The 23,848-nt window shown below is 49.4% G+C and overlaps 1 protein-coding gene and 1 long non-coding RNA gene across 4 annotated transcripts in view; one reads left to right on the top strand and one right to left on the bottom strand.

Annotated features, from left to right (window-relative positions):
• Window positions 1-375: 375 nt before the first annotated feature.
• ASPSCR1 (ASPSCR1 tether for SLC2A4, UBX domain containing) overlaps window positions 376-23,848 on the top strand; it is a 103,246-nt gene continuing 79,773 nt past the window's right edge. Inside the window, exons 1-4 of one of the 3 annotated variants that reach the window (XM_075904215.1) lie at window positions 376-533; window positions 613-668; window positions 1,316-1,430; window positions 11,702-11,802. In XM_075904215.1, the coding sequence (XP_075760330.1) occupies window positions 435-533; window positions 613-668; window positions 1,316-1,430; window positions 11,702-11,802 (371 nt within the window). In that variant the 5' untranslated portion in view covers window positions 376-434. Of the gene's footprint in view, window positions 534-612; window positions 669-852; window positions 877-1,315; window positions 1,431-11,701; window positions 11,803-23,848 lie in introns of those variants that run through there. The other 2 variants (XM_075904216.1, XM_075904217.2) reach the window with 2 other exon arrangements.
• Window positions 11,797-23,848, bottom strand: part of LOC142819158 (uncharacterized) — a 43,495-nt gene continuing 31,443 nt past the window's right edge. Inside the window, exons 2-4 of the long non-coding RNA XR_012896941.2 lie at window positions 21,165-21,277; window positions 20,018-20,152; window positions 11,797-15,025 (exon numbers count right to left, since the gene is read on the bottom strand). This is a non-coding gene — a long non-coding RNA (uncharacterized LOC142819158). The remainder of the gene's footprint in view (window positions 15,026-20,017; window positions 20,153-21,164; window positions 21,278-23,848) is intronic.

The following is a 23,848-nucleotide window of genomic DNA, read 5'->3' as shown; positions in this document are numbered from 1 at the left end:
ATGGGTGAGGTCACAGGGGGAAGGGAGCTGAGGGGGAGGGGAGGGGGGAGCGGTGTGGGGGATGGGTGGGGTCACAGGGGGAAGGGGGGAGGGGAGGGGGAGCGGTGTGGGGGATGGGTGGGGTCTGAGGGGGAGGGGAGGGGGGAGCAGGGGGAAGGGAGGCGGGGAGGGGGAGGGGAGGGGGGGGGGAGCGGTGTGGGGGATGGGTGGGGGTGGGTGGGGTCACAGCTGAGGGGGAGGGGAGGGGGAAGGGAGGGGGGGAGGGAGGAGGGGGGGAGGGGGGAGCGGTGTGGGGGATGGGTGGGGTCACAGGGGGAAGGGAGCTGAAGGGGAGGGGAGGGGCGGGGCTCTGTGTGAGCGTGGTGCAGAAATCCCTGTAGCGCCGCGGAGTGACGCGCTTGCGCAGTGGGCGCCGAGGGCGGGGCCGGGCGAAGATGGCGGCGGCCGGCGGGGGCGGCGCGGCGGTGTCGGTGCTGGCCCCGAACGGGCGGCGGGTCGCGGTGCGGGTGGGGCCCGGCACCACGCTGCTGCAGGTGGGTCTCGCGGGGTCTCCCGCTGGCGCGCGCGTTCCGCACAGGCCGGGCCGCTGACGCCGCCTCGCTTCTCCCGCAGGTTCTCGAGGAGGTTTGTGGGAAGCAGAACCTGGACCCCGGCGAGTTCGATCTGAGGTGAGTCCGGGCCGGGCCCCTCCCCCGCCCCCCGGCCTGGCGCGGCTCTGGGGAGTGGCCCGCGCCTCGGGCACGCGCCCAGGCAGGTGCTGCTCGTGCGGGCCGTTGGCCGTTGGCCGTTGCGAGCGTGCCCCGGCCTCTCCTGTTCCGTTTGTTCAGGCGGGTCGCAGGGGTGACGCACGCGGCGTGGTGCAGGAGCTGCTCTGCTGTAAGGGTGACTATAGGGCTGACCTGCTCTGCTCCAAGACAGCCAGGCCCCACCTCCAGCTCTCCAAAGAGGTGTCAATTCCCCCATTCCTATTTTTGCTCCATGTGATGCTTGGCCGGAAAGCTCCAGTGTCTGAAAGTATTCACCTGTTTTGCCTCTTCCTTGTAGTCTTGGCAGAAGAGATAAGAACCGTGAGTCTTTGCAAGGTCTATGACCACCATAGCCAGATTGCACATTTTCAGCATACGAAATTATTTTTGGTGGGTTTGCTTACTGAAATTGCCCCATAGAATCCAACCTCATGGTGCTTTGTCAGCCTGTGGAGAAGTACAGAGCTCTTTTCCTACTCTAGACAGTGTATTGCTAGAAATCTCCCTAGTGACCTGAGAGTGGCGTGTGGTTTTACCTGGTCTCCTTCTTGTGCTTGTTTCTTTTGCAGGTTTCAGAGATCAGTGCTAGATCCTTCTCTACAGTGGAGATTTGCCAAACTGCCCAACAATGCCAAACTGGAGGTGGTGCCAATCTCTCGTAACAGAGGAGGAACTGAAAGCAGAGTATGTCAGATTCCCAACATGCCTAAGTTTATTTAGTTTGCAGCTATACTGGGTTTGATCATGTTGGATCAACTAGCATGAGAGACAAACAAGGTGGGTGAGGTCATATCTTTTACTGAACATAAGAACGGTTATTCTGGGTCAGGTCAAAGCTCCATCCAGCTCAGTGTCTTGTCTTTTGACAGTGGTCAATGCCAGGTGCCCCACAGGGAATGAATAGGACAGGCGATCATCAAGTGATCCCTCCCCTGTTGCCCATTGCTAGCTTCTGGCAGACAGAGGCAAGAGACACCTCAGAGCATGGATTTGCATGGGCTTCTCTGGCTTCAGTGGTGGATGAGGATCAGGAATGCCCTAGAGGTTAGGGTGGCCAGTGTGGCCAGCCACCAAGCCTTCTTTGGCCATTATAACTGTAACACACGAAGCAGCCCATAGACAAGTTTGGGTCATTCCTCCCTAAGGATTCCAGAACGGAGTACTGGGGAATCCTGGAGGAAGGCACGGCTGCGGTGAGATCTGCCCTTTAGGCAGCCTCGGATGCAACCCGCTCGGCAGCCTGTACAAAGGCTTCAGCCTTTTCCATGGGGGGTGATTCATGGCTGCTCCTTTCTGGCCTGACATCAAAAGCTCAGCAGTCGCTGCAGGACTCTTATTTTGATGGACAGGCCTTGTCTACAGACCTTCATGGCTTAACAGAGTCCCATAAGGCCTCAGGGCTGTACATCGCTGCCTCAACCTCTAAGCAGTTTAAACATTGACTGACACGGGTTCAAGGAAGTGAAGGGGCATCAAGAGCACCCTGCCAAGGAGGCTAAGCACTACAAATGCCGCTCAAGCCCTGCTTCCCAATTTTTGGGCCAGTTGGGCTTGGCCTGCACTAAGACGAGGACCAAGTGCTTGTTTTGAGGGCATGTCCCAGGACAGCATACCAGCCTACTCCCCGGATCCATCCTTGCTGTTTTGCCAACCGCCTTTCCTGGTTCTTCCCTGCCTAGACTCTTCTGACTGTAGCCCAGGGATACATTCTACAAATTTGTACCTACCCCCCATTCCACCTGTCTTACCTGTCTCCTCTTCAGGGACCCCTCTGACAAGAGCATCCTCTTGCAGGCAGTAGAAAGGTTGCTGCAGCTGGATGTGGTGAAGAGAGTTCCGCCACGTATTGGACCAAGGGATTTTATTCCTGTTGCTTTTTTTTTATTCCAAAGGTGAGCTGTGCCTTATCCTGGACCTGCGGCGCCTCAACAAATACCTACATAAGTTGAAATTTTGCATGGTCTCCTTGGCCTCCATCACCTCTTCCCTGAATCTGGGAGACTGAAACATTGTTCTTGATTTGAAGGATGCTTATTTCCACATACTGATTTTTCTGAGACACAGATACTTTCTATGCTGTTTGGGGGGGCCTTGGCCACTATTAGTTCTTGTTCCTCCTGTTTGGCTTGGTGATAGCACAAAGAGTGCATGGCCATGATTATGGGTTACTTAAGGTGCCGAGAGGTGCAAATGCACCCTTACCTCGAGGATTGGCTTGTCAGGGTCTGCTCCAGGTCCAGAGTGATGTTGAGACGTTCCTCTCCTTTTCCAGATCCCTTGGCTTGCTTGTGAATACTGAAAAATCCATGCTCATCCCTGTGCAAAGGATACAGTTCATGGGGACAGCACTGGATTCAGTTCATGCATGAGCCTTTCTGCCCCAGGACAGATTCCAAGCCTTGTTTGCCCTCATTGAGGAGGTGTCCAAGTTCCCCTTTGCGGAGACCAGGATGTGGCTGCAATTGCTGGGTCATGTGGCTGCATCCACATACGTAGTGTGACATACCAGTGTCTGCTTAGAACCCCTATGGCAGTGGCTTGCCTTGATCTACTTCCACTCCAGGGACCACCTGGAAAAAAGAGTCACCATCCCATGAACAGTGCTGACCTCACTGCAGTGGTGGATGAGGAGCAGGAATGGCCTAGATGGAGTCACATTCAATAGCCCTGCACCCTGTTGAGATGGTGGCAGATGCCTTTGACCTCGACACGGGGGGCCACACCTCCGAGGTCTCTAAGCTAGGGTATGTGGTCCCCAGAGGAGATGAAGCGTCACATAAATGTGAAAGAATGGTCTGCTTCGCATGCTTCAGCTGCAAGCAGAGTGGTCAGAGTCCTAACAGTTAATACTGCCTCCATGTTTTACATCAGCAGGCGGGGGGAGCTTGTTCCTCAGCCCTCTGCAGGGAGGCCCTCTGTCTCTGGCTTTTTGACATTGGCTGTTTATCTTCCCAGTGTCAAGAACACCCTCACAGATCACCTTATCCGGGGTTTTTCCTCTCACCATGAGTTTTCTCCATCCAGCGGTGACCCGTGCAATCTTCCAGAGGTGGGAATTCGGAATTCTCAATCTGGACTGTTTGCCACCAGGCAGGACAAGAAGTGTCACTGCTGGTCCCAAGGGGGCGGAGTAAGGGCTCCCTCTCTGACGCCTTCTGATGGATGCGTTCCTGCTGATTCCCCTCCTCAACTAGATCCTTGTAAGATCGAGAGGGTGAGGCTCAAGTGATATTAGTCACTTCTGCGTGGCTGTGACAGTAATGGCTCAGGACCAGTGTTTCCTCTAATCTTTTCCATCCACATGCAGAATAAATTTACGTGCAGTGATACATATGGGAATGTGCACCACCAATAGAAACAAAAAGCCTAGCTGTGGGTGCTCTGCTGATCAGCGGGGTGGCATTTGAATTTCTCCTCAGCGGCCACGCGAGTGCATAGCTTACAGGAGATGCTAAGACCTTCTGAACATGGCAGTGGACCTGCCCCTCCCCAATCGCCTGGACCTGTTGTCACAAGATTGCAGGAAGCTCTTATAGTCCAACCTGGAATGTCTATAGCTCACTCTGGGGTTGCTCCATGGCTGAACCCGGAAGAATGTACTTGCTCAGGTGAGGCCCAGCAGGTTCTCCTGGGAAACAGAGGAAGCCCTCAACCAGGCTCCCATCTGGCCACGTTTATGTGGTTTTCCTCCTGGGCTTCAGTGTGTGGCATGTCTCTCTTCTGTTCGCCTCTGTAATAGGTCTTGGACTAGGATCCAGGGTTTGGCACACACTTCCATGAAGATGCACCTTGCAGCCATCTCTGTGCTCCACCAGCCAATTCAAGGTCAGATGGTCAGGTGCCTGAAGGGACTAGAGAGGTTTTACTTGCCTGTGCATGATCCCATCCCTCAGTGGGACCTTAAAGACCTGGTCCTCTCCAGGCTCATCAGTCTGCCCTTTGAGCCTCTGGGCTCTTGCTCCCTCTCCTAGTTATCTTGAAAGGTTGATTTGGTAGTGACAGTGACGTCCGTGAGATGTGTATTGGCGCGCAAAGCCCTGACTGCAGAACCATCCTATGTGGTGTTTCACGAGGACAAGGTACACTGACAGCCCCACCTGACCTCTCTGCCCAAGGTGGTGTCATCCTTCCATGGAACCAGGATGTTTTCCTGCCTGTTTACTGTCCTAAGTCTCATAAGATGCCAACTGTATCACTTCCTGCAATGAAATGGCAAAGGTCCCACTGCCGATCATCAGAGCCCATTTAGCCAAGGACCAAGAGTTATCAATGGCTTTTCTGGCACATGCACCGATCCAGGATATTTGTAGGTTTGTAACATGGTCCTTGGTCCACACAGTCATGTCTCACTACATCATAGCTCGGCAAGCCAGAGATGACACTGGGTTTGGCAAAGCTGTGCTTCTGTCTTCACAGCTCCTCCACACCTCCACAAATACCTCTTGGAGTCACCTGATGTGGAATGGATGGGAGCAAACACTCAAAGGTTCAAAAAAGAAGAGACAGCTGCCTTTCTGTAGCAGCTGACAAGAACTGCCTTGGTGCTCTTTGAGATGCGTTGCTAATGTCCATTCCACATCCCACCCTCCTTCCCTACTGTTGGGAATGTCCGACAAGAAGGAACTGAGGGTAGGGGGAGCACGCGGCATCCCTTATGCTGCGCCAGGAAGGCACTACTCCAGGGGTCTCTAGGCTGCTCCCCTGCGGGTACTGCTAAGGGAAAATCTTCCAGCAGCAGTGCATGTGTCAAGCGCACATACCTAATGCGGAATGGACATGAGCAGCACATCTTGAAGAATGCCAGTAATGGAAAGGTAGTTGCCTTTTTCTTTCTTGAACCCTGTTGTACAGTGTGTTTCCCAATTTTATTTGGCCATGGAACTCTTTTAAACTCAAAGAATTTTGCAGAACCTCTAATAACAGTCTAATATATGGAGCTGAAAAAATAGACCACAAATAAGTAAGGATAATAATAAACAAATGCTAAACAAGATCATGAAATGAACATTTAGTTTAATTGCACATATTAAAAAACGAAAATCACATTTAATGTATACAAACAGTTAATGGTGGCATAGAACAGGCGATCACACCACTGACTGTGCGCTCAGCGCTGAGTAGTGTCATTGTCCCCAGTCTCTGGCTAAGCTGGCATTATACAGGGACACTTATCATGGCGCAAACAAATGAAAATTGTTTTCAGTACAATTCATAAATTTTTAAAAATAATAAAATGTTGTTGTAATGGAATTTTCTTGCGGAACCCTTATTTCTGTGGAACCCCATTTGGGAAACACTGGTGTAAACTCAATCTGGTCTCTTACCAGCAGAAATTGGTCCAATATAAGAGATCACCTCACCCACCTTGTCTTGCTATTATCCTGAGACCAACGTGGATACTGTACCACTGCATACAACCAATGAGCACTGTCAGGGTTGGCCAGTCTGGGATGGGAAAGCTTATGTGCTGCAGGAGATGGTGTTGGTCATTCAGGAGCTTACACTCCTTCTTTACAATCAGTGTTAAACCAGGACAAGCTATTGAAAGGGGGCCTTTTTTCAGAAAAAGTCCAGATTAATTTGTCCGGAAATTGAGGCCATTTTCCTGATCTAATTCTTGTTTCAGGAATTATATTCTGCTTCTCTAAATTCCATCTGCAGTCTCAGACTGTTACAGGATTCTCTTTCACTTCTTGTCCTGCATTGCTTTCTAGTGTTTACCATGCCCTCTGACTTCTGAACTTTATCTCCAAGGTGGCTGCATTTCAGGAGCAGGTCAAATAGCCCCTATTTACGTCATTTATAAAATGCTGCACAATATCCTTGGCCACTTTTATTCTCCTTACAATGTTTATATTTCTTAAAGATTTGCAGAGTATTTATTGCTGTAGCAGCTAAATGCTTATTTGCAGTCATTTTTAAAAGACAATAAGTAGTTGTGGATGAGAATTTTGTGGTATCATTAAGTACTGGATAGTGTGATATCTTGCTTGAGTGGAAATATTAAATTGTGACTGTGATCCCTATGAATATTTTGTCTAACTGATGCTGGTGTCTTATTTTCACTTGCTAAATTGTGTTGAAAGGCTTCTATTCTTAATGTTCTGCATAGGCATTTGCTGAAGTTAGAGTAGTAATGTTCTATAGGATTCAAACATAAAGATAGGCAAGGCTTGGTGCCATGAGAGGGGGTTGTGGTCCACATTGTGACAAAGTATGTGAGCCTTGGCTCAAGTAGGCTGTGTTGGATTTGGATGTTATGTATCCACACGTCTCAGCATGACTCCCCTACTCCCCATTTTATGTATTGCTTCCATGACTTTACTTTTATTTGTGTAAGGAGGAGGTTTGTGGTCCTCTGGCCTTATATGACTTGCCATTTAATGGATCCAGGTGGGCACCAGATGCTGGAAGTTTTAATCACAAACAGCTGTGAAAGCACCTACTTGCTCTTTCTGGGGGGCGGGGTGGGGCAGCTGGCAGCCCTGTGGAGTGAAGACCTCACCTGGAGTGTATATCCTGTTCAAGTTGCTTCATCTTGAAGAAAAAGTTGAGATTGAAAATGAAGGGCAATGGAGTTTTAAGGGGGAAAGGGGTTAAATGTGAAAAAAATTATGACCCTAGGACTTCTCCTGGGGGGGACGGGGACGGAGGTGGGGGTGGGGAAAGAGCTGCTGCAGATTTAAGATATTTATTTATATTACAGTACAGTCTGGAGGGCTTTCTGGGGCGAGGCACTGTACAGAGAAGAAATTGAAAATCAACTGTTATTATTCTAAACACTCTTGTTTTTAAGATCTTGAAGGGTGGAATGTAAACTGAGTTGCTGTCCCATAACTTAAGAACAACAAGGTATAAGACCAGTATGAGAAAATATATTGTCCAGTATGTAGTTCACCAGAAGAAATCCCTGGCAATGTCGTACTGTATTTGGGTTCTCAAATCTCTGGATACCTTCCTGAGCAGAATCAACAGTAGTAATTGTTGCAGTCAAGGCGATCCAGCCTTGTGCTTACTGGTGTGTGCTGATTTCGAGAGGCTTAGGGATGAATTCTCACTCAGCCTGCTGTGGTAGGATGACGGGGCCATTGTGGAGGTTTGTGAATGGGAAGAGATGTGGTTTCCTCTGACACATTTGGCAGCAGAGTAGTCACCTCCAGAGGCTGGATCCTGGCTTTGATAAATCACTGATTTGTTCAGCAAATTGGATGCCTGGGAAGTAGAAATGTAATTGGCATGGGATTTATCATCAGCATTTGTTTGTAAGGACCCTCTAGAACACATTCGCAGAGCAATGCCCACCAGATTCCTTTGTGATGTGAATTGGGAGGAAGGCGCTATTACAAAGAGCTAACCTTGTGATACAAACATCCATCTTTTATGCACATTTGTAAACTTAGCAACTAATTGGCACTGTTCTCTGTAATATTTTATATGCAGCCTGGGATTTTTAAAAGACTTTTTAATTGTCTGAATATGACTTTCGTGACATTTTTGGCTTTGAACTGTTGCCAAAATCTGATGTAATTGCCAGTTTGAATTTCTGGCCAGGATTCTTGTAGCATGGTGATGTCAGCTGTCAGCACACATCTGTAGCTGAGGATAAAAGGCTGGTCTCTGGCAAAGAAGAAAACAAGAGACTGTTAGTGATGGGAAGAACTACTTGGCTTCCTTGTAGTGGCAGATAAAGCTCACTGTTTCTTCTGTGCAGGAAGGTTTCTGTCTGTTAACCATACTACAAGAGCAGGGTCTGAGGTAGATAGCAAACACCCTTCACAAAGGAACTCACTGTAGCTTGCTCTACTTTGTAGGGTTGTCTTTAAAAATCCTTTGAAAAGGAAAATGTTAAAATATTAGGTTTGACTCTTGCCTCTGTTTCTCTCAAGCCAGTCGGGCACTATGATGGAAAGTCCAGCATAAAAACCTAGTTAGACGGGAAGAAAGCATTTGTTGATGTTCTGTGCTCATGTCCTTTTGAACTTGCTCACCTTCTCTGCATCCATTGGTAATGATGGTTTTCTGGGGCTGGTGAACACGAGAAATTGTGGGATACTGCTCTGTGGGGGAGCCTCTCGGCTCAGAGAGCCATCATCAATGAGCTACCTACGTTAGAAGGACGCTTGCCAGTCCAAAAATGGCGACTAGAAGCAGAGGCAATTCACCCTTCCTCCTGTCTGTCTGCTGCCTACTGATAGGGAGGAGCTGCTTGAGAACAAAAGGGAAGTTTGGCACCAGTGATCATAAGGTACTTTAACTCAGCAGGAGTGAATCCATAGAACACTGCTATAAAGGGGTCAGGTTTGGGGGGCAAATCTAGTGCACAGAGTGCAGTAGGAAGAAGAGTTAAAAGTGGAAATATCTTGGGCTATCTTGCAATGGAAATTTTTTTTCCTGTTCCTCTTGGAATTATCAGGAGGTTCAAGTTAGCCTTTGTGTAGTCATATTGGTTGGAAATGTTCACATAGGTGAGAGAAGTTTTATAAAGCAATAGGTGTTGGGGCTGCTTGGTCACTCCTCATGGCACTGAATGTTCAGATCAGGGATTATAAAAGGGCTGTGCAGCCACAATTGCCTCTGCTGCTTTCTTTCTGGAGTTGCCTGCAGGTGCTAAAAGCCTTATTGCTGTGCCCAGAGCAATTTCTGAGGGTTTGACCCAAACACCCGTAATTTGTACCGTAGTCAGCTACTTGGGAAGCTTTAGGTAGAAGCTTGTCATGTGCACAGTCTTTCCTCTGGACTCAGGACTTCCTTTCACTTGGGTCATGGCTGGTGAGGCCTTCAAGGATTTGAAGAAGAGTGGATTAAGTGATGTGTGTTGTACCTCCATGGGCCCACAGGGGGATGGGCTCAGTTGCTGTTTGTGCTCGATGGAAACTCATTTCCCATATTGATGCTCAGTCTGTGCCTGCACCAGAAGGGTGATTTGAACTCGCTACGACCCTCACTGAGGAGACCATATGAGCCCAGTTATTTGTTCTGATAATGGATCTGCCTTCTGATCTTGTGAATGAATAGAGCTGGCTGCCTTTGACTTGTGTCCTTGGTGCCAGATGGGTTTGGGGCTGATGACTATACAGCGTAAATCTCCTGGGATCAAGTTGGCACGTAAATGGTTACCCAGTAGGGGCTGGAGCAGCTCTGGGGAGAGAACTACCCACAGCCCACCTCACTTCAGCAGTTTGGGGCCATCTGAGAAGTGCCTTTTCATGGACATTGCAGCTCCATTGGGCACAGCTGGGAGAGGGGTGCCTGTCCTCCCACTGAGCAGGTCTGGTATAGCCTGAATGGGGGGCCAGGGAAGGGGTGCCTCTTCTCCAGCAGCAGCCACGCTGGGTTGGGCACGGTGACCAGGGAGAGGTGTGCTCCTCTGGCCCAGGCTCTTCCCCACTGGCCCCGGCATTAGGAATGCTGTCTTTGGCCATGGAAATCTTTGTTTGGTCTGGCTCAGAGACATTAGCCCAGATCATCTCCTTAAGATCTGCTTGTTGAAGGTCCTCCACAGATAATCTCAGTCCCCTGTATTATTGGGGTTTGGGGGCCTCTGTGATACTTTCTTCTCCTTGGATCCTGTGCAGTCCCCCATTTGCACAGTGCACGGTTAAGGGGACATGGGGGAACCTCAGAGGTTATAAACAAAACAAAGATTTAATGCAACCCAAGGGACAGGAGAAGCCATGGCTAGAAGGAATTGTTCCCAGCATGGCTCTATTAGATGTCTATTGGCTGGAACCTGGAGGGCTGCTGGGAGCTGGATTTGCTGCAGGAGAGCAGATCCTTTGTATGAAGGGCTCTAAAATCAGCCAGGTTTGGGGGCAGCTTTTCCAGGAAAGCACACTGTGCTCCTCAGTGGGAAGATATGGGATTTTCTAGGAGCGTTCCCTTGCAAATAATCTCCTCTTAAGGTTTCACTGCAGGAAAGGAGGGTTTGGGCCATACCTCACTTTGTGTGTCTGCCCATGCATACGTGAGAAGAAACTGAGCTTGAGTGCCCCTGAACAGAAGCTGCACGGTGCTTTCAGATATGTCTGTGCAGCCTGAGGACGCTGTACAGGTCATGTCAGTGGTAGTGTCACCTGAGACTTGCATATGGGAGGAGTCCGTGCTAGCTGCTCTCTTGGCTGAGGGACTGAAAGCAGAATGGTTAGTTTCACTCCGTGGATTTTTTTTTAACCAAAATCATTTGGTTTATTAGGTTTCCAGCAATGCCAGGAAAGGTTTAAGTCCCAACAATCCCCAATAAAAGATGTTTACCCGGGATTTAAAAAAAGTTAAACATTTCTGTTCATTCAATGGTTTCTAAAATGCACTTTAAAAGAACCCTTCAGTCTGCCTTTCCTTCATGCAGCTTCAGACTGCTTCCTGCCACTCTTGTGGGAGCGTAGCAAATATCAAGAGATTCCATCCTTGTGACCACCCCTTCACAGAATTAGAGTCATTCATAACTCATAGGGATAGCTGTTGTTTTAGGCACCCTGCCCCGCCCCCACTATTACAAACGGAGCAGGAGCTACAAACTAGCTGCTATTGCCTTCTTTCTGGGGAGAGAACCTGGAACCAAGAAGAGACTTTGAGATGGTATCACTATATTCTCAAGTCACTTCTTTGGCTTCAGGCTTTGAAGTTCAGAATGACCTTATCCTCATGGCTGCCAGTCAGGAACATAAAACAACCACAGGACTGGAAATCAGGACTCCAAAGTTCTAGTCACAGCTCTGTCACTGACGTACTCTGAACAACCTTGAGCAAGTAATCTTGCCTCCCCCTCCCTTTTCCTCTCTAACTGTAAATTGGAAATGTCAGTATGTATCTCCTGAGGTTTGTAATGCTACATTTCTTAATGTTTGTAAAGTGTTTGGTTCAACCTTGGATAGGAGATCCTAGAGATGAAATACAGATTGTGAAGAAATGAATTTCCTCCCAGTCCTTCATCTAATTCAGTGGATTTTCCCCTTTAGGTTCAGATTGCATTACAGTTGGACAGTGGTTCCCGGTTACAGGACACCTTTCACTCTGGCCAGACACTGTGGGAACTTCTCAGCCATTTTACACAAACCAGGTGAGCAATGAGGCGTGTAGAACGGAGAGGGCTTGTTTCCATGGACTTCCAACAGTTGCCTAAAGAGGGATGGACAGCTACCACTGTTATCTGTTGTCACTTGGAGATTTCTAGAAATTGTGTGTATTTTATTATGCTCCCCAATCCCTTCCATTCTGCTCATGTCTTATTAAATTACATTGATTCATAGTTAGATCAATATAAAGCAATCACTAACTGAGACTGGACATGTTATGTATGTGCCCATTATGGGGACTTACCCTGAAGTACTTACTACAGTCAGAAGTCCGCTAGAGCTCTCAAGTGCAGGCTAAAGTGGCATTTTCGACCCATTGACTAGATCCTATTTAGAAGAAGAGTTCCATGCCTACTTCTGCTGTCCAGCTCTAGCTAGAAAGAACTTTGTAAGTATTTCTAAGGATTAAAAAGATTCTATAGTTTGCCTCCACTTTTCTGCAATCTACATTCAGTGATTCCTTCTGTCTTTAGTTGACTCAAGAACAATAGCAGCATTTTTTTTTAAATGTCAAACTAATAAATGCTGCTCCAAAGACAATTCTGCTCTTTGATTTTGTTCTTGTTGTTGTTTGTGGCTTTGGAAGGCTGAGCTTCGTGAAGCTGAGGCAAGTACTGCAAATTCTGCCAGAAACAATGTGGAGGAATTCAGTTTCCCATTTTTCAGCAGGATTTACCATTTACTATCATGCTTCCTCTCCTGGCCTTGTTTGCCTAATACTGTCTTTCATTTCCTCGGTTCCCACTTTTCACCTGGTGCTCTGGGCTTTTTCTAACTTTAAGGGAGAATTTGAAACTATTGTACCATGAAGCAGATGCTGTGCTGCAGTGTTGTGTAACTAGAAAGTGATCTGAGTACTGAAAGAATTTAAATACCCATCTAAAAAAAGTAAGTGCTTCAGTATCATGCCAAACCCTCCAAAGGCTCCCAGAGCTCTGACACTAGGACTTCTAGGAAATGAAAGGTCACTTGGAAGAATCCTGCGAGTAATAGCATGCAGATGAATGTCTCGGTCCGTGTTAACAGTGTGCGATTAACATTTAATTTTGTATGATATGCGATGCATAACGTCTGTATAGGAATGTGTTGTAAGTGGTTGGTGGGTAGGGGAAAAGAAGCTCCATTCTTCAGAGCTGGGTGCTGAAGGAGCTTGTGTCTAGGTTTCCCCCAATCGCTGTTAAAGATCCTTTGATAGTGGGACCAATTCAGGAGTTCAGATGTGTGAAAGTTGAGGCAGTACCTGACATGGACTGAATTGGATATTTACTAATGCTGCGAATGGAGGATAAAGTGTTCCCTATAAGCAGATGTGACTGTGAGCGGAAAGCAAGAACATGCTGTGGCTCAGGCAGACTGGTCTTGGGGCTGGAGAGACAGCACTCAATGGAACATTACTTCTAAGAGCAGAATTTTACATCCTGTCTGGGAGTGTTATAGGGCCAGTGACTGGGGGCTACTGAAAAACTCAAGCTTGGTGATTTCTCCTTTACTACCATTGGAATATTCTATCTTTGCTAAGGCCCAAGGAACTGCATAGCACATGCTCTCCTTGACAAGCTTGCCTTTGGCACAGGTTCTGAGAGGAAGTACTTGTTGCTATTTAGGTCCTGCCGTTGTTTGCTACATGGGAAGAAAGTTGTTTGGGTTGGCTAAATACACAATCAGAAACCAATTCCTCTAAGTCAATTCAGACTAAGGAGAAAAGAAAACAGACGTTTGGTAAAATGTCTGCCTGGGGACCCTTCCCACAAGACAAGAAAGGTGACTAGTGCTGGTGGCTGGGGAGGTGGTGGTGTTAAGATTAAACTGCAGCCAATTGAGTGGCTCCACTATCCCAAAACATCCATTCTAAAGATAACATAGGTGTAAGAGTCTCACTTAGCTCTGTCATGTATGACTGGGAGAACTGTAGCTCTTTTGGCTTGGCTTGCTTATTTTCTGAAATTGTAAGGGCAGGTACCTGAGTAAAACATGAGCCGTTTGCCTTTGGATAGTCACACACCAAGCCTTCCTGAGTCTAAATTTTCCCCTTTGTACATTCTAGTGTCCAAGACTTTTTCATCATCTTAGTAATTGATGACCTCCACTGCTCCCTATAATTTTTTTCCATCCATGGGCAGAATAAATTGTATGTGCGCTGAGGGACGAACACCACCTAGTAGAAACACATGCTGCTGGCTGTGGACACTCTGCTGTTCAGCTGGGTGGCAGCTAAATCTCTCCTGCTTGGCTGCCTGAATGCTCAGCTTAAAGGAACACTGGTGACCTGGGTGACTTTCTGCCCTTGTCACAGGCCAGGGACTGTCTATATTAGGTGCAGACTTCCAAACACCACCTGTTCATATGGTGACCATTGATGTATATGATGGAGAAGGAAGAATCCATGGCCCTGGACTTCACACCATGGGAATTCAATCCGTCCAGGAACGGTGGTGGCACACAAGTGTTCTGGAAACAAGGATGGTCCTGTCAGCATTAAGTATTTTTGGAGACCTAAGAGGTTTCGTCCTTGTTCAAACAGATCATTAGGTCTCCCACACAAATAAGCAAAGAGTCACTGGAGCCTCTATGGATGTGTAAGGTTCCTCTGTCCCACGCAAGATTCCTTATTTCCATGTATGTGGCAGGGAAGTGAATAATCATGTAGGTGCACTGCAGTTGATCCATGTTAACTGCACATGCATGATTTCTGGACCAAGAAGTGGCAGACTACTACTACTTCCAGTGATGGACACCAGAAGCGAATCTCTATTACTCGGACAAAGAGCTACCAGTCTTCTTCAAATGGCATGGAGCAAAGACCATACTAGCACTGTGGGAGGAAACTGCTCTGTGACTTTCCACTAGTCTCTCTGGTAGCCAAGGTCTTGGCAATCTTAGGAGAGACTGAGGTTCTGTGAATTTTAAACAACAGTTTTCTGAACTGATGTGGTCCTTGGTACTGTAGAAAATGGTCAGTGCTGACCCAACCAGGATAGGAGTCTGGTTTCAGATTATCACTGAGAACCAGGACACTTCTTCGAGTGGTTCCCGTGGGTGCTCCACTCTTGGTGTCGGGCTTGTCCCACGCTGCAGACCGGAGATTTTTCAGCAGTGGTCTGGCCGCGCATGTGCAGCAGGAGGCACGTGCTGCTCGAGCTGACTCTGAGTGTGTGCAGCCCGGCTCTCCTATGGCTGCAGACGCAGTCTAACTGCTCTCCTGTAGTTCTGAGGGGAAAAGTTTTAAACATAGTAGTTAGTAGTAGTTATAGTTCTTGTTCTTTTGTTTCTCCTCACAACATGCCGGGATCCACTGGCTTCAAGAAATGTGCGTCTTGCTATGACACACTGCCCACCTCAGACGGGCACTCCAGGTGCATCAAATGCTTGAGAGAGGCATATCCCTCAAAAATGCCACTATTGCGCCAATCTTACACTGCGAGCAGGGAGAGACCGCGAAATGCAGCTAAAAATGCTCCTTTTTAATAGAGCCCCGCAATCATCTGGCTCTGATGACTCGGGGCATCTGGACACAGCAGCAGCATGCAAGAGGCCAGCTCTAAGTCCAGTAGAGAGGTGATCCTCACCCTCTTGCCATTCTACCTCAGAACGGACTAAGGATACGGAGAAGCCAAGTACCTCCAGAGAAGGCTTGGCGTCTCGTGCCGGCAAACACAAAGCTGCTCACAGTGCTTCAGTGCCCAAACCTGCTCCTTCAAGGCTTCAGGCGCAGATACCAACGTCGGCTCCCAGAGCAGAGTTGGCACTGGCAGTTGCTTCCAGAAGCACAACCATACCAGCACTAAGGACGTCCCCGGCACCAACATCGAAGCCGGCGCCTACAGTTACCTCGGCACCGAAGATTCACTCTGAGCTGTGGGGCACTGCTGGCACCGAGTACTGCACCGGGCATCTCGGCACCGAATGTCACAGTGATTCCATCTGCACCGACATCCCTGATACTAGCACATCAACACCCAGAGCTGCCATCACACCATTCTCGGGCACCATCTAAGGCAGTGCATAAATCTAGGAGGATCATTACCCCTTCTCCTAGCTCAGAACCAGTGCCTTTTTCTCCTGGCCCTTCTTCTCATGCTTCACCATGCTCGGTGCATTCATACACTCGGAGGCACGATAGCCCAACTATACATCATCGATGCCACTTGCCGCCACATTCACCATCTCCTCACCATTATCACCAGCATGAATCTCCATCATCTCCAAGACGACGAAGGACTGGATCCTGTTTGAGGTCACCTGCCCGCTCATCCTACTCCCAGTACTATTATTCAACAAGAAAGGCATATTCCCCAAGGGTACGTCTACACTAGCCCCCTAGTTTGAACTAGGGAGGCTAATGAGGGCAACCGAAATTGCTAATGAAGCGCAGGATTTAAATATCCCGTGCTTGATTAGCATATTCCCGGCCAGTCGCCATTTTGGAAACTGACTAGCGCAATTCCAAGATAAACCCCTTAGTTCGAATTAAACGGAATGAGGTTAAACTGTTAATTTGAACTAAGGGGTTTATCTCGGAATTGTGCTTCTCTGCCATGTGTAGACACAGGCAGTTACTTAGGGCTAGTCAGTTTCCAAAATGGTGACCGGCTGGGAACATGCTAATCAAGTGCGGGTTATTTAAATCTCGTGCTTCATTAGCAATTTCGGTCACCCTCATTAGCCTCCCTAGTTCGAACTAGGGGGTTAGTGTAGACGTACCCCAAGATATTCAATGGACAAGGGCTACCATTCACATTGCCATTGCTATGATTACTACTTCCCTTATTCAACATGACCTATACATTCAAGATCGCCTGAATATTGCCATACTCATGTTTGCCGCGACACAGTCAGCCCCCCGGTGGCATCAATACTCACAGGACTGCCTACTCCAACAGGGGATGTACCCCCAACACCTCAGTCTGACACAGGCACAGTGCATGCGACAGAACCAACAGAACCGGACCAACCACAAGGGGAATCGTCAACAACTGTTCTCATATGCAACTGCTATATTTAGGCAACACGACCAACAACGGCCTAAGCAGCGACAACAGAGACAACGTCCGCAAAATAACGACACCAAACCAGCAAAACAACTGGCAGCCTTGTCTGATGGTTTTGTCAAGGGTCTGCAAAACATCCCCTTGGAATACCATCCACAGGAACCAAACAAAGTATTCCATCATCGATTGAGACCATACCATCATGGTTGGTTTGCCATCACCACCGACAGATGGTTTCGCAAGCTAATTACATCAGGCTACGCAGTCCCCTTCACCTCGCTGCCCCCTTCCTCTCCTCCCTCCCTGTCCCTTTTCAGGGACCCATCTCTCAAGCCTTTCTTAAAGACGGGGGGTATCCATCTTCTCGAGATTGGGGCTATAGCGAGGGTGCCCAAGGAATTCCAGGGCAGTGGATTCTATTCCCGTTATTTCCTCACAGAGAAGAAATTAGGAGGGTGGAGGCCAATATTAGATCTTCGAGGACTCAGTCGATACTTATGGAAACAGTTCAAGATGGTCACGCTGGCTTCCATCATACCAGCGCTCAACACGGGATTGGTTCACGTCCCTTGACTTGCAGGATGCATATTTTCATGTGACCATACATCCGGCCCACAGACATTTCCTAAGATTCCTGATAAGCGAGGAGCATTTCCAATACAGATTTCTTCCCTTCAGCCTCTCGTCAGCGCCGCGAGTTTTCTTTAAAACACTAGCAATAGTTGCAGCGTTCCTCCGCCTTCTCAGCATCATAATTTTTCCCTACCTGGAGACTGCTTCATCAAGGCTCCTACTATGGAAGAGGCATCACGGGCCATCAATACCACACAAGATCTATTCCACACACTCGGTCTTGTGATCAATCTTGCAAAGTCGTCCACGACCCTGCAACAATCTCTCAAGTTCATCGGCACTCGACCAGATTCCACCATGGCCAGAGCTTACCTGCCCCTCTCCAGATTCCAAGCAATCCAAGAGCTTGTGCTAATACTCTCCTTGAGTCCCAAAACTTTGGTACTTACCTACTTGAGGCTCCTAGGCCATATGGCTGCTACCACATATGTGGTACAACGCACAAGATTACGTCTCAGAGGTCTTCAACATTGGTTGACTTTCATCTACTGCCCGGGCAGTCACGACCCTCAGACTAGTTTCCATCCCTCCTGTAGTACGGGAATCTCTAAAATCATCACAAATATGCTGCTTCTTCAAGTGATGTCCCCGTGGGTGCTCCACTATAGGTGTCGGGCTCGTCTCGGCGCCGCAATCCGGAAGGTTTTCTCCAGCAGTAGCCCCCTCCGGAGGACTGTGCATGTGCAGAGATGTGTTGCGCTGTTTGAGCCTTTTCTACGTCACACAGTCCGACGTGCCAGTTCCTCCTAACCGTCCACGGCTGCAGACGGACTTGAAACACGCTCCTCTCCTGTGGAGAAATTGTATCGCATTTTCTTACTGTTCCTTCCCAGTTAGCCCCTTCCTACATAGTGTTAGTCAGTTTATCGTTAGTCATTTAAAAAATTTTTTTTCTCTTGTTGCCGTTACAATTACTAAGGGCCGCTCCAACCAGCTCCTCAAGTTGTTCCCTCCCCCGAAGACCGACGCACTAAGCATGCCTGGCTCTCCGGGCTTCAAGAAATGTGCCTTGTGCGGCGACACCATGCTGGCCTCTGATGGCCACTCCCGTTGCATCTGCTGCCTGGGAGAGGGCCACATCCCCCAAAAATGCGGTCACTTTTGAAGTTGACTGCTTGGGCAAGACGGGACAGAGAAATGCACCTGAGGATGTTACTCTTCAATAAGGCAATCCAGCCCCCGTCAACAGAAGAATGGGAGGCTCCCGTCCCATGTAAGTCCCGGGACGGAAAAAGCTCCACTCCGCTCAGGAGTGTAATTGCAGGAGAGGCTCAGAGCTCATTTGGCTTCCCTCCCAGACAAGGAGCGGACAAGTCAACCAAAGCCCGAAGTACATCTGTGCCTAGCTCCGCGCTCAGTAGTCTCCGTACCACCAGGTCGTCCAGAATCGGCACCATCATCTGCAGCACCGAGTCTCCACACGGCACCGTAGTTAGAGACGGTACAGTCCTTGGCACTGAGACCGCACCCGGCACCGTTGCCGGACACGGGACCCGACCTGATGTCTAGAACGGAGTTGGTACCGATGGCCGACCCCGCACCGAGAGCTGTCGGCGCCAGGTCAGCTAAGCCGGTACCGAAGGCTAGGCAGCCACTGAAAGCCGAATCGACGCAGACAGCTGAGCCGGCACCGAGAAAGCAGTTTGCACCCGACCCCATTCAAGACCTGGCGATGCGACTCCGTATCACATATACAGCCCACCTGCACCAACCACCCAATGTGTGCGACCTGAGCAGCACCGCTCGTCCCTTCAGATCCAGCTCCTGTGGGCCAACAAATCCGGTGGTTCAGGGGAGGTTAAGGCACCGGCATCCCCATCCTCGACACGTAGGTCACCACGCCTCTCGAGGGAGGTAGCCGACTCTGCCTCGGTCATCTTGATCCCCGGTAGCTCAATCCTCATGGCTCCCCCAGCCACGAGAATACTAAGGCACAAAGGAAGACTCGCATGTCCGTACGCCTTCCCCCAGTCCCGACAGGGCGGCGTTTTCCCCCGAGCCATTGCTCTTACCTTGTCAAAGATGATGGCATTACCGTTATGGACATGCTCCCGCACAGTGTTACTGCAGATCTCCAAGATGGTTTATCGCACCGCCACGTTACCACTGCACATAGTACTCGAGATCTCCATCTCATTATTCCCATCGCTCACGATCCCCTGGATCCCCTCCTTGCTCGCATTACTATCATCACAGGAGCGCTACTTCTTACTTTCTGGCATATTCGCACCATGACTACCATTACCGTAGGTGCACCTCGCTCCATCATGATCGTTCACATTCCTCCACAAGGCCTTCACCCCCCCCCCTTTGTCTCCATAGTGGCAGCAATTATACTCACCACGACCGTTAACCCAGGACTCTATCCCGCTGGCTCAACGTCCACCAACCCCTACGGGTGATGCGTCAACAACTTCTGCTCCTCATGGCGATGTCACCCAGTCACCAGTCGCGGAGCAACAACCCACAGCTTCCCCGATGGACATCTCTTCCTCCTCCCCAGCTGACGCGGTATTTAATGAGGAACCCTCTCTCGTGGATGATTACAACGGGTAGCTTATTCACAGAATTTACGTACCTCCGAGGCGCCACAGAAGCAGCATGTCCTCCTCGGAAACCTCCAACAGTCCAACAAGTCGAAGCTGGCTCTCCCTTTGATTCCGCAATCCTTGAAATATCTAATGACATCTTGCAGACTCCAGCGTCCGTGCCCCTTACCAACAAATGCATGGACAAGAAATACTTTATTAACGCCAAGGACGCGGAATTTCTTTTTACACACCCTGCTCCTAATTCCATCATCATTGACGCAGCGCAGCAAAAGGCGAAGTCTGCGCAATCGAGAAACTCTGCTGCGGACAAGGAAGCTAAGCGTCTGGACTTGCTCGGGAGGAAGGTATATTCATCGGCAACAGCCACACTGAGGATGGCCAAATACTCCGCCCAACTTGCTAACCACAACTTCGATAATTACTCCAAGTTGGTGCCATTTAATACAACATTTGCCGGATTCCAAACGGGACATACTTAAATCCATTGTGCAGGAGGGTTACACAGCAGCCCGTAATGCACTCTAGATACCTCTGGATATTGCCGACTTGGCTTCCCGTGCTATGGTGACATCAGTTGTCATGTGACGTGCCCTTTGGCTCCACCTTGCTTCTGTACCGAAAGATCTACAGCCCAAGGTGGAGGACCTCCCATTTGATTGGGCCTTCTTGTTTGCCCAGAACACGGATCAAGTGTTCCATTCTGGAAAAGACTCCCGAGCTATGTTAAGAACCCTCGGAATGTACACTCCACCTTTCAGGTACAAGAGAGCATGGCCATATAACAGACAGAGGCCTTCTCCCTATACCACCCAATGCTTTAGGCCCTATGACGAACATAAACAAAGGCAGCGCCCCCAATGGCGCTGCCAGCAGCCTAATAAGCCACAAAACCAACAACAACCTCGGCAGCAGGTTTGACGCCCTTGTCGAGGGTCTGTGCACCATCCCCCTATTGGAGCCTTTGTCACGAGTAACCAAACTTTTCCAGCGCCGCCTGAGCCCTTGCCGCCGCCGCTTCGCCATCACCACAGACCGTTGGGTCAGGGAGATCGTAACCTCTGGGCTCACCATTCCCTTCTCCACTCTCCCTCCCTCCAACCTCCCATCCCCGTCCCTTTTCAGGGACCCCTCTCATGATCTTCTTCTGCGTCAGGAGGTCATGTGCCTACTTACCATCGGTGCAGTGGAAGAAGTTCCTCCCGAGTTCCGAGGCAGAGGCTTCTATTCCCGGTACTTCCTCTGCCGGATGGAGACCGATCCTGGATCTTCGTGGCCTCAACTGCCACCTGCAGAAACAGAAATTCAAAATGGTTACTTTGGGCTCCATCATCCCAGCACTACATCAAGGGGATTGGTTTGCGTCCCTTGATCTCCAGGATGCGTACTTTCATATTTCCGTCCGTCCAGCTCACAGGAGATTTCTACGCTTTACCCTGGGCAACGGACACTACCAATATGTGGTGCTTCCTTTCGGTCTCTCTGCAGCCCCAAGAGTATTTTCAAAGACCCTGGCAGTCGTAGCTGCGTACCTTCGACGGGCTGGCATCGCCATCTTTCCCTATCTCGACGACTGCCTCCTCACGGCCCCCTCTATGCAAGAGACCGAGACTGCAGTTACCGCTATGAGAGATTTTCGAGACTCTTGGGCTAATCATCAATCTTCGAAAATCTTCTCTGGTCCCGGCCCAGTCTATCGAATTCATTGGCGCCAGACTGGATTCTACGACCACTATGGCATACCTACCCACAGACAGAGCTCACACCATCCGAGACCTATCGATCGTTCTGCTTACTGCCCCGGCAGTCTCGTACCTTACCTGCCTGAAGTTGTTAGGCCACATGGCATCTACAACGTATGTCATCGCACACGCTCGTCTTCGCATGCGGTGCCTGCAACATTGGTTTCTGGCAGTCTATAGACACGGTATCACCAATACCCACAAGCTCATGTCTATTCTTGCCCGTGTCAAAGACTCGCTCACATGGTGGCTTGGCCCTGCCAATACTCTCGCGGGTGTTACCTTCCGTGCTCGAGCCCCGTCAATCCAGCTTACCATGGACGCGTCCCTTGTGGGCTGGGGAGCACATATGCAACAGCATCAGGTCCAAGGCTCCTGGTCCCACCAGGAATCCTTACTCCATATAAACTTCCTGGAGCTCAGGGCAGTTTTCAATGCTTGCCACCACTTCGTCCACCAGATCCAGGGAACCACATTACGTGTTCTCTCGGACAACATATGCACTGTTTACTACATCAATCACCAAGGCGGGGCCAGATCCAGAACTTTATGTGCGGAATCGATACTCCTTTGGAACTGGGCGATTTGCCATGGCGTTACACTCACAGCCTCCTACCTCCCTGGCAAGAACAATACCATTGCAGATGCACTCAGCAGATCCTTCCACTCCCAGCACGAATGGGAACTCCTCGACTACGTAGCCCGTGATCTTTTTCAGCTATGGGGCTACCCAGAAGTGGACCGCTTTGCCACCTGCGACAACAAGAAATGCTGCTATTACTGCTCGAGAGCTGGCATAGGCAGCCGATCGAAGGGAGATGCCTTCCCACTCAATTGGGGGACATATTGTCTCCTATACGCCTTTCCCCCGATTCCACTGATACCCCGAGTGATAGGGAAGATACTAGCCGATGCATCGACAGTAATCCTGGTGGCTCCCTTCTGGCCTTGTCAGACCTGGCTGTCGCAGCTCATGCAGATTTTGCTATCCCGACCTCAACGACTTCCACAACTGAACAACTCGCTCTCGCAACAATGCGGCAATCTTCTCCATCCAAACATCGACCGGTTGCATCTAACAGTGTGGCTCCTAACTGGCTCCAAGGTCCAGAACTAACCTGCTCCCAAGCAGTCAGAGACGTGTTGGTACAAAGCAGGTGTCAGATCACTCAGAGAACTTATCTCTACAAGTGGCGCCGCTTCCACGCCTGGTGCCATTCACAGGTCATTGACCCTCTCCAGGTGCCTATCCAATGTATCCTAGGCTATATACTCCACTTGCATTGGCAAGGCTTGGCGGTCGCTTCCCTGAGAGTCCATTTGGCAGCTATTTTGGCCTTTCACCCTCCGATAGAGGGCTCTTCTGTCTTTGCGCATCCACTCGCGAAGAGGTTCTTTAAAGGTATTTCCAATCTCTACCCACCACACAGGCCTACCTCAGAACCATGGGACCTTACTTTCGTACTGGACACTCTTACTCGTCCGCCGTTTGAACTGCTCACAACTTGTGACTTACAAACTCTCACTACTAAAGTCATCTTTCTCCTGGGGATCATATTGGCCCGTCGAGTTTCCAAACTCGCTGCACTCTCCACCAATCCTCCGTACGCATTATTCACTCAACAGAGTGTCACGTTGAGAAGTCACCCAGCCTTCATGCCAAAAGTTAATTCATCATTCCACGTCAATGAGCCTATGGTTTTTCCTACCTTTTATCCCAAACCACATGCTACGCCTGAGGAGTCGTGTTTACATACATTAGAAGTCAGAAGGGCGCTTGCATTCTACTTGGACAGAACGCGTTCCTTCCGGAAGTCCCCACGATTACTATTATCGTTGGCAACCCGTTCTAAAGGTCAACAACTGTCGTCACAACGTATATCATCACATATCGTTAACTGCATCACTCGCTGCTACACCCTTAGGGGCAGGCCCCTGCCCTGTACACCAACAGCGCACTTGACCAGGAGCATGGCTACTTCCACAGCATTCCTGAAGAACGTCCCGCTACAAGACCTATGCTGCGCAGCAACCTGGTCGTCGTCATCCACGTTTGCTAGGCATTATGCCCTTGATCGTGTCAGAGCTACAGAAGTAGCAGTTGCTCAAGCAGTTTTC

The sequence above is a fragment of the Pelodiscus sinensis genome, chromosome 20 (assembly GCF_052426305.1).
Source record: "Pelodiscus sinensis isolate ZL-2025 chromosome 20, ASM5242630v1, whole genome shotgun sequence".
In the NCBI taxonomy this organism is placed as follows: Eukaryota; Metazoa; Chordata; order Testudines; family Trionychidae; genus Pelodiscus; species Pelodiscus sinensis.
Note: the sequence above shows the minus strand (reverse complement) of the source record. Positions and strands in the feature narration are given on the sequence as shown.